The 10,317-nt window shown below is 42.2% G+C and overlaps 1 protein-coding gene across 1 annotated transcript; it reads left to right on the top strand.

The window, feature by feature from the left end:
- Positions 1–7,811: 7,811 nt before the first annotated feature.
- LOC140932881 (uncharacterized) lies at positions 7,812–8,891 on the top strand. Its single transcript, XM_073382377.1, has one exon. The coding sequence runs from the start codon at positions 8,023–8,025 to the stop codon at positions 8,719–8,721; it is 699 nt and encodes a 232-aa protein (XP_073238478.1). The 5' UTR covers positions 7,812–8,022; the 3' UTR covers positions 8,722–8,891.
- The last annotated feature ends 1,426 nt before the right edge of the window (positions 8,892–10,317 follow it).

Here is a 10,317-nt window from a genome sequence, read left to right as displayed (position 1 = left end):
TACGGCGAATGTCAAGTTCGGGCGATTGACGCCTCCGCCAGACCGCTTTTTCGGGCCCCTAGACCGGGCTACGAAAAGACCACGATTTCAATCGAATTCAAATATCATTCAACCCAAATAGCTTCTTATCGTATTAAAAGGGGTTTAATACACATACTGAGCGGTCATGTTCTTGAATTGATCGCAACTGGAATATTTTATGGATTTTCAAATATTTACAAAATTTTAAGGCTTTTACGCGAGCAAAATATTGTCAGATTTCAAAGGTCTACAATCACATCCGATACATGATTTCTAACAGAAAAAGAAATTCTACGGTAAGAAGCAATCTCTAAGCTTTTAAAATATGCTTTCAAAACTCTGGGCAACATATGAAATGAATTTTTGGGAACGCAAAATTTACAGAGCACTTGAGTGTAATTTGACCTTTCTGACTCGACAATCAAGAGGTTCGGCGCGACACAAATCATTCCTCCAACAAATGTTTCAGCCAAAATACGTACGTTTAATTTAGGCAATCTCAAATCCCACAGTTATACATAGATGCTTCATATACATTAGGTGGAAAGTTTCATGCCATTTTGTCAGCCGTAAAGAACTATTTCTCTGGCCTTCGGGTGCAGTAGTTGAACTCGCCTCGCTAATGTAAACGTGTGGGTCAAGTTCTTATCACGAAACAGCAAAGTTTTCAAAATCTACACCAACTATCTGTCCTTCTAGTATGTAATCAGGTCTACAATTTGTTTGTTTGTACCTTGTGTCCTTGTTTGACTTCATTCCCACAATGAAACTGAGACATGCAAACTACAGTGCAACGAAATTCCCGCTCCCTCGACAAGTCACGTGTCACGTGAAGGGGCCGTTTTAGACCTGATTGCGTTACGTAAACATTGCTGAGTTGTGAAAAAAAAATCGAGTTTTAGGTGTGCCAGACAATCTCAATTATTTTTTTACCATGCAGCTTTACCGATCTCAGGCTTGTGATCCCCGAGCGTTTCTAACCGCGATATGTACATTACGTGCTCTTTCTTGTTGTTTGTTCGTTTGTTTGTTTTGTTGTTTGTTTTAGTTCAACACATTTCCCCCGTCCTGGAGGGTCTCAATGGGGTTAACCGATAGGCGTAAAACGGCCAAAAATTTAGCCGATAGCCGTAAAAATTGAAAAATTTTAACCGTTAGCCGTAAATAGGGTAAAAAAGAGTTAACCGTAAAAGAAAGTGTTCCTTAGATTTGCTACTTTTAAGGATGGTACTAAACTCACTTATGGTTGTGTTTTTTATTTCCCGGCTAGTGTGACTCCGTACGCACGTAAGGCGAAGCACCTTTCAGGCGTTAACCAAGACCTAGGCTCCATTTCCGGCGCTCTATTGGGGAACTAATTTTTTCCATAGCGAAAGTGTGGCTTCTTGCTGGAGATTAATATTTGCAATTTTCGGGAGGTCGTGCCCTCGAAACACTAGTGAAACAGCACGCAGAGACGTCACTGTTTGTAAAACACGTTGCCGATAGACAACATTTCCCTGTTTTTCTCTGACGCTAAGGTAGACATTGCTATGCCTAGTCCCTGTACGGCGTCTTCCCACGCAGTCTCGGCCAAGCAAGGCATTTCGGTGGGGAACTCACTCGGACCACGTGACCCGAAACGCATTAGCAGCGCGGAATAATGCGGCCTACGGACAAGGCAACGGCAGACAGTCGTTCCGTACAGTGATTCGCTATCCTTAAAAACACTGGACACGGGAATTTTGTTTTTGGCCGTTTTCACACTAGAACCAGAAATGGATCATCCGTCGGAGATTAGCCTGTGTACAGTCGCGCCCTCCCCACAGACACCCCTTCTCCGCTTTTTTTTCTGAGGGGAGGGGGCGGCTGTACACAGGCAACCTGGAACGGATAATCCCGTCTTCAAAAGTCAGGCGGATTGTTCACTCAAAATTAAAACTATTCCATTTTCAAATTAAGACGCACATTACCTATCTGACGTGAATCATCAAACAAATAGCCCGTCTCACACGAATAATCCTTCTCTAGTGTGAAAACGGCCATTTCTGTTATAATGAATGTCGCCCCGGCCTTGAGTTGGGCGCTCGCTTGTCTGCTTTTGCTTTTTCACAAAGATCATTTTTAAATTGACTATTGACATTTCTATGTGTAAATAATATTAGAAGTGGAATACTTTATTAAAAGTATGATCTATCAAATGTGAAAATTTTTCAAAAGAATAGCTCATTTCATCCCGAGATGATCGGAAGACCTTTATTTTGATTTAAAAATACAAAAAATACAGGTTAATTAATTTTTAACTTTTTGAAACAAAAGCAGTTAATTTTTAACTTTTTCGTTAACCGTAACTGAAAGAAATTAACCGATAGCCGTAAAAGAGCCAAAATTTTAGCCGATAACCGTAAACGCCACCACCCCATTGAGACCCTCGTCCTGGTATAACCTAAGCGACTGGTCATTATTTATCGCCGGGGGGGGGGGGGGAGGGAACGGGGTGCAGGACTTGGGGTTAAATAAGGTGAATACTAGCCGACCTCCCCTTTGAATGTTACTTCCCTGAAGTGATCCCGCCTAATAACTTTTGATGACTTTCACGATCCCCACCCCCACCCCCACCACATGTCTTCATTTTCCAAGCAAATTTGAGTGGTCCCCTCTTTGAATCCTTTCAAAGTTTTCAGCGATCCCCCCTTTTGGGTTCTCAGTTACGACTGATCTCCAGGGGATAGATAATGACCGGTCCTAATGTGTTTCGCAGTGATTATGCAACACGCTAATATGGCTTATGATGTGCAAAGAGCTTATAAGGAGCCAACCATTTGACTTTTGAGAGGAGGCGGGGGATGGTAGAGGTGATTTGAGAAAAAAATATCCTGAAGTCTGATTTTGAGCACAAAAAAGTCTTGCAAGGAAATACCTACCATACAATAACTTTGTATGTCAGGGAAAAACATTCTATGATTACCAGAGGTTTGGGGGAAAAACAATTCTTACTCAAACCCATGAAATCACCCAAATTAAATGTAGAAAATCCTGCTACTGTCTGATATTGCGCTTGCGACACCAATGTTTGATAGTGCACTCTCGGTCTAAGCTAGTACATGTCTACTCGCTACTGCATGACGAGTGCAATACCGCTGGCAGGCTAGGTACTTTTTAAATCTAACTTTAAGCTGTCCACCAATTGCACTGTTGTAGTCACAAGGCAAGTAAACATTATGATAAAAAAAATACCTATTATCTCCAACGCTGCAAGGAATGGGGTTCAAAAGCGTGGTTTGCAAGCTACAACCCTGGTCAAAACTCTTGGGACACTAACGCAATAGCTCGTCAATTGAGGCATCTTCCCTCTCCCCAATTTCCCCTCGGTGCAATGTTGACGTTATGCATTCAAGTTTTAATTCAACACAATCAACACTGTTTGGGGGAGAGGGGCACAGCAGAAATAGCCCCTTATAACAACATCCCCAAGCTTTTTTAAGAGGTAGAATATGAGTTAATTTAGCAAAGTGCGTCTTTGTGCCTAATTTCCTCAAGTGTCCCAAGACGTTTTGACCAGGGTTGTAGAGCTATAAATGCATTACACTGTAATGCGTTTCTGGCTATTATTATTATTATTATTATTGTTGTTGTTGTTGTTGTTCATATCTCACACCATGCCACTAGTTGTATCAGTGGTCACGTATCCCTAGGTCATCAAGCTATTTCCTATAGCCTTAGGTGTCTAACGAACCAGGGGCGCGGGAGATAAAAATTTGTTCTTGTTACACTGATTCTTCTACAATGAGTTCGAAGATGTGCAGGCACCTACGCAAGTTCAATGGCATGATGCAGAACTGACTGTAAAGTAGAACTTAACTGATCAGTTGGTCTCTCCTATGCGCAGGTACTGTGTGCTCGGTTACTTATTACTTAAACCACACTGATCACCCACCCAAAGCTCCATTTCTGCACGCTGTATCGCCACACAAAAGCAAGCAGAATTGTACTAGCTGGCAATGATGCTGGTTTATTTTCAGCACTAGAGTAAACTTAGTAAAACAAGACGGTCCAAAAATCTATAAATATCGACGCCGCAATCGCTAGTTAAGACCGTGGTAGGGTGCCATTACTTGACATGTGCTTTACACTAGCCTTATACAGCATATTGCAATACAATTGCACAACGCTTTAGGATATTTCCAAACTGACAGAAACCAGGACAAACATAGGAAGGGGGAAAAGTGTCGAACCACTACCAACAACCAAAAAGAACAATATCTGACCCTAGGCCCGGCCCGAGGCGGGGTTTGGAGGGGGAGGGGAGAGTTGAAGTGACCGAGATGATAAAGGGATTTCTTTTTTGTTTTGAAATTTTTTATCACGGGATTTCTTTGGGGATAAGAAAATTTGGAAAATAAAAATTTTGGTAGCTTGATTTAAGTAGGAATTTCAAGGGGTATTCAAAACAATCTGATTGGTGTAGTACCGCACGCGTACAATGCTGGCCGCGCAGTTCAGACTGTCAGATGAGAAAAAGTAAAATTCAGCGGATGGTACGATGAATAAGCCAACCAAAAACATTTACTGATCCTGACATTGATCCTTCACGGAAAAGTTTCAAGGCTTGGAGAAATTAGGGCTTGAAAATTTGGGGGGTTATTTTGGTTTCGTCGGGAATCCTTCAAGTCTGGTAAAATTGCACGGTAAAAAAAAAAAAATTCAGTTTGTCGGTTCATTCAAATGGCATATCTACAACATGTAAGATAGAAATGGATTTTTTTTTTTCACAACTCAGAAAAAATCGCTGTGTCGTGTTTACGTAACGCAATCAAGTTTCACGTGGCACGTGACATGTCGAGCGAGCGGGAATTTCGTTGCACTGTAGTTTGCATGTCTCAGTTTCATTGTGGGAATGAAGTCAAACAAGGACACAAGGTACGATCAAACAAATTGTAGACCTGATTATCTACTAGACAGGACAGATAGTTGGTGTAGATTTTGAAAACTTTGCTGTTTCGTGATAAGAACTTGACCCAAATGTTTACATTAGCGAGGCGAGTTCAACTACTGCACCCGAAGGCCAGAGAAATAGTTCTTTACGGCCCACAACTTTCCACCTAATGTATATGAAGCATCTATGTATAACTGTGGGATTTGAGATTGCCTAAATTAAACGTATTTTGGCTGAAACATTTGTTGGAGGAATGATTTGTGTCGCGCCGAACCTCTTGACTGTCCAGTCAGAAAGGTCAAATTACACTCAAGTGCTCTGTAAATTTTGCGTTCCCAAAAATTCATTTCATATGTTGCCCAGAGTTTTGAAAGCATATTTTAAAAGCTTAGAGACTGCTTCTTACCGTAGAATTTCTTTTTCTGTTAGAAATCATGTATCGGATGTGACTGTAGACCTTTGAAATCTGACAATATTTTGCTCGCGTAAAAGCCTTAAAATTTTGTAAATATTTAAAAATCCATAAAATATTCCAGTTGCGATCAATTCAAGAACATGACCGCTCAGTATGTGTTTTAAACCCCTTTTAATACGATAAGAAGCTATTTGGGTTGAATGATATTTGAATCCGATTGAAATCGTGGTCTTTTCGTAGCCCGGTCTAGGGGCCCGAAAAAGCGGCCTGCCGGAGGCCGTCAATCGCCCGAACTTGACATTCGCCGTATCGCCAAAATATTTATCCAATGAAACTAAAATTTATATTTTCATTACTAGAATACCTAGGGGAGTTTACATAATTTTTTGGGGATTTTTCAAAAATTTTATTTTTCCCACCTCTGGTCGATATTTACAGACATCCGCTCTTAATAGCCCAAACTTTCACACTATTTTCAAACTTTCACACTATACAATAATGCGATGATGATTTCTAACAATATGGGATATGCGTCATCAGAAACTTGCAGAAACATTAAAGAACGGGATTTGAATAATAGCGGGGCTCCCTCGCGCGCGAAGCGCGCGTTGGACAGAGCCCCATACTCATAGAATATGGTCAACCTTTTTTCGTTTGGTTGTCACGTGACTGACCGAGCGTACGTACGTACGCGTCTACAGATTATACAGGTAGGGTAGGGGAGACTATCAAAAGGAAGGGAGGGGTGTCTCAGGCGTGTCTTGGCAAATCCACATCTTTTATATTGGCCATTCACAATATGGTCAATTGACAGCTGGATGTGACAGCTGGCAAAACAGGATAGCCACTGACCAGTATCACATTGCCATATCGAGGGCTCAAGTGTCAACTCATCAAGGTGACGTGATTTATTTGGAAGCTGTCCGCTGACCAGTTGTTTTACTAGATCGCGATCAATGTTCAATCTCATACTTTCTAGCTAGTTTGAGAGCACAGGAAAACTGATAATGCACACATCCATTGGACATCAATGTTGTGATCAATTGACAGCTGTCAAAACAGGATATCCGCTGACCAGTATCACTTGACCGTATCGCAGGCTCAGGTGTTGACCCATCGAGGTCAAGTATTTTTCAAGTTATCCGCTGACAAGTTACTAGTTTTCAAATGATCGCAGGCTTAAGTTTGATTTTTTTTTAATTCATGTGAAATATGTTTTGTTTTTGTGCCGCACAATTAAAATTTTGATTTAAAACTGACCTCGGACGCGAAAATTCAGCCAGCTATTACAGGCAGGGAAGACAGTTGCTTTTGACTTTGCTTACCATGGTCACGCGTTAGTCACGGTCTACGTCCAATTTTTATGCTCTGATTGGTCAAAATTTGGCAGGTGAGTTCATGCAGAAAATTTTTGCAGCATCTTGAATCTTGTTTACTTTGACAGCTGAAGCTGACAGAGTTTTTTGTCAACTTGTAATGTTTTTAACTGTTTTTTTTCACTGGATGCACAAAATGAAATTTAGCTGCTATCAGGAGTCTTCTGTTATTCATGGCTAGTTGGTTTTTGGTTGAGAAATTAATGCGTCACTTGTCAAAGTCGGAAACGCGATTTCGAATGGCATCGTTTACGTTTTTCACCTTGCTTGATGAGTAAGGGTTGAAAAGTCTGAAGCGATACTGGCCTTACTTGATACCTTTCAGGAGCTGCATCTCGAATGGTAAGCCTCAGTAATTATTGTGTTTGATGTTTGTTTTTTGGATCTGAGTTAATGAAGTCGAGCGAAGTTTATGCGGCTATGTAGTTTATGCACGTTTGTAAGATTTGAGACAATTTGATCCGACCAAGAATCAGGTTTGATATAAGCTTACAGAACTTTAAAAAGCCTTTAGACATTTTCTCACCGCAAATAGAAAGAAAACGTTCCAAAGAATATTTAGGTATAATTCTGGCTGTAAAAGAAAGCTCTGAGCGATTTTCTTGCCTCGAGTTCATCTTTGAAAAAAGTAAATACCGGGAAGCCGGCTTAAAACATAAACTTAAGCTTTAAGCTTGAAGACTCAGGATTTTTAGAGACACTTAAATACTTGTCTTAGTGAATGAAAAAGGTTGTCTCTGTATATGTTTCACCGAATTGTATTTCTTCAAGAGAGGATAAAAGGGACAGAGAAGGCATCCCCCACATACACCCTATTTCATAGGTAATTCGTCTCGAGTTATTTTTAGAACCGTGATAAAGTTACCTCGCGCGCTGCGTGGATGTTTCGTGGAGGTTTCGCATGACTAAACGCCGTGCAAAACATGTCGGGCGAAGGGCAATGAAAGCGTAAAGAGATCGAGAGTATTTCTGAATATTGAAGCGAAATGAGTCGGTTTAACTCGAAGTTATCGTAACCTCAGTGCTTTAACAAAATGAGAAATTTCGCCGGTCTATTGAAACCGGTCGTTTGAACAATAAATGTTATTTCTGGCGAATGAGCCTGCGAAGAAGGCAGAAATAAATATTTTGACGGCACGAGATACAACAGGGCCTGGGTTCTAGGCCGGGTGCACCATGGGTAGCCATATCGGGGGTATATAAAGCTGCGTATATCACGTGTACGTCATCTAGGCTTCTGAACCAACCTCTCTTTGGTTTTTTCTTTAACGTTCTTGTCGTTTGTCTTCTGCGTTATGTCCGTCAGCAAAGACGAAGTGTCCGATCTCATTCGAGAGAATAACAAGCAGTTAATGGACTCGTTCAAAGATTTGTTAGCACAAACCGTTGGTCAAATCAAGCGCTCCAACGAAGATTCGGCCGAGCAGCAGATGAAAGAAATTAAGAAACTCAAGTATGACGAACCACATAAGTTCAAGAAGAAGGCCAATGAAGACCAGTTCAACTTTAACCGTAAGCTAGCGGAAAATATTGGTTCCGCCAAGTCTTCTGCGGAGAATGGTCACCTAGAGAAAGTAAAGTCGGATCTCGCGGAAGGTGAGAAACTACTCTGCGAGAGGCAAAAGCTTATTTTATTAGCGGACAAGTCCGAGTTCGGCTGGGCGACAGTTGAGGAATATAAACAGCATCATCTGGCCGATGATTCGGAGGACGAGAAAAGAATTCACAGTGCAGAAAGACGTGCCCGTGTAGCGCTCCAGGCCCGTAAAAAGAAGAAGGCTACCTTTTCGACTTCTAATAACAGATCCTCGTCCGTTGGAATCCCGGCGTCGACCTCACGTTCGCAGTTTCAACATCAGCCTCTGATGTTGAACGTTCCTGGTTTCCCTTCTCGTCGACCCAATACCGGCACCTGTTTTGCCTGTGGAAAGCCAGGTCATTGGCGCTCCTGTTGCCCGACGATGGCCAAGCAAACATCACAAACTCCTAAATGACTAGCCGACGAAGGACAACAATCAGGTGCAATCTTTTCCAATTTTCTTTGTAGTGATATGTTTTTTGAGGCGGAAAGCCGTAATTCAGATCAGGAGTGTCTCGATGTCACATCAGTTTCTTCTGACGTCACTCCGCTAGTTTTAGGCGCGGTTAAGGACTCTGAGAGTACTGTTGATATTTCTATTCAACCTTCAGTTCGGGGAAGACTTTTCAAGTGTATCGATTTCTGGCGTACTTTGCCAGCTTCTCAGTTCATTTTGAATGTTATTAGCCAAGGTTACAAAATTCCGTTCTTCCAGCTACCCACACCCTTTTACAAAGTCAACAATGCTTCCGCACGTAGTAACAGTTCTTTTGTTACCATAGCTGTTAATGAGCTTCTTAGTCTCAACCTCATCGAAGAAATTTTTTGTGCTCCAGATATTATTAACCCGCTTTCTGTTTCGACCCAACGCTCCGGCAAACAAAGGCTTATCCTGGATCTTAGGCACGTTAACACTTTTATCTAGAAACAGAAATTCAAGTGCGAGGACTTGTCTGTGGCTACTCAAGTTTTTGACAAGGGTTTTTATTTATTCAAATTTGATCTCAAGTCCGGGTACCACCACATCGAAATTTTCCCCGATCACCGGAAATTCCTTGCGTTCGCCTGGGATTTTGGCACTGGGATTTTTAGGTATTTCCAATTTTGCGTGCTTCCGTTCGGGCTCTCGTCAGCCCCCTTTATTTTCACAAAAATTCTCAAACCACCTCTGGGGCCCACACACTATTGACAGGTTCTCCTGTAGCTACAACGCCAAGTTGCCAAGATTTAACTCTCGGTTTTTTCAGCCAGGCTGTGAGGCCGTTGATGCCTTTGCTCAAAATTGGGGTTACGACAACAACTGGCTTTGTCCACCGGTTTGCCTCATTGTCAGAGTCATCAAGCATATGGAGCTCTGCGGCGCCCAGGGAACCCTTGTTCTTCCCCTATGGAAGTCAGCCTTTTTCTGGAATGTCTGTGCTAGAGATGGAGTGCACTGGAATAGTTTTGTTGTCGACTGGGTTTATTTGCCTAAGTTCCAGGGGTTATTCGTTCCAGGGAAAGCCCGTAATTCCCTTTTCGGTTCCAGGCCCATAGATTTTGACGTAGTTGCGCTTCGAGTTAATTTTCGGCGCCCCAGACCTCCATCCTCCCTGACGGGCTTTTGCTCTATGCCTGACGGAAAGTGCTATTTGTGCACCTAAGCGTTTGTTGTGCTCAGATCTTCAGGTTTGGACTCGTTAGTTTTCTTTTGCATGTAGCTTCTCGCCTCCCTTCCCCACCCCCCCCCCCTCCCCCCCCCCCCCCCCACACACACACCACCCTCTCTCTTTGGGCGGTTCCCTTTTCCCGTTCCTTAGTTCGTTTTTTATTATTATTTTTATCATTATTTATTCCTTTTTTATTTTTCGTGCTCTCCATATTTTCCCTTTGTATTTTTGATCACTTTTCAGATATATTCCGCTCTGGTTTCAGGCGTGGTCTCCAGAATTTGCCTCCTGAGGGTTTCATCCTGAGGCTGACTGACAGTCTACAGTCAACGGTTCTCTCCTCAAAGGCCATTAGTACGACA

This window comes from Porites lutea, chromosome 4 (assembly GCF_958299795.1).
Source record: "Porites lutea chromosome 4, jaPorLute2.1, whole genome shotgun sequence".
Lineage (NCBI taxonomy): Eukaryota > Metazoa > Cnidaria > Anthozoa > Scleractinia > Poritidae > Porites > Porites lutea.
The sequence above is the reverse complement of the archived record's forward strand: the minus strand, read 5'-3'. Positions and strand labels throughout refer to the sequence as shown.

What these genes read in the sequence shown, in the direction of transcription:
- LOC140932881 (XM_073382377.1), top strand. Translation starts at nt 8,023, where the DNA reads ATGTCCGTCAGCAAAGACGAAGTGTCCGATCTCATTCGAGAGAATAAC.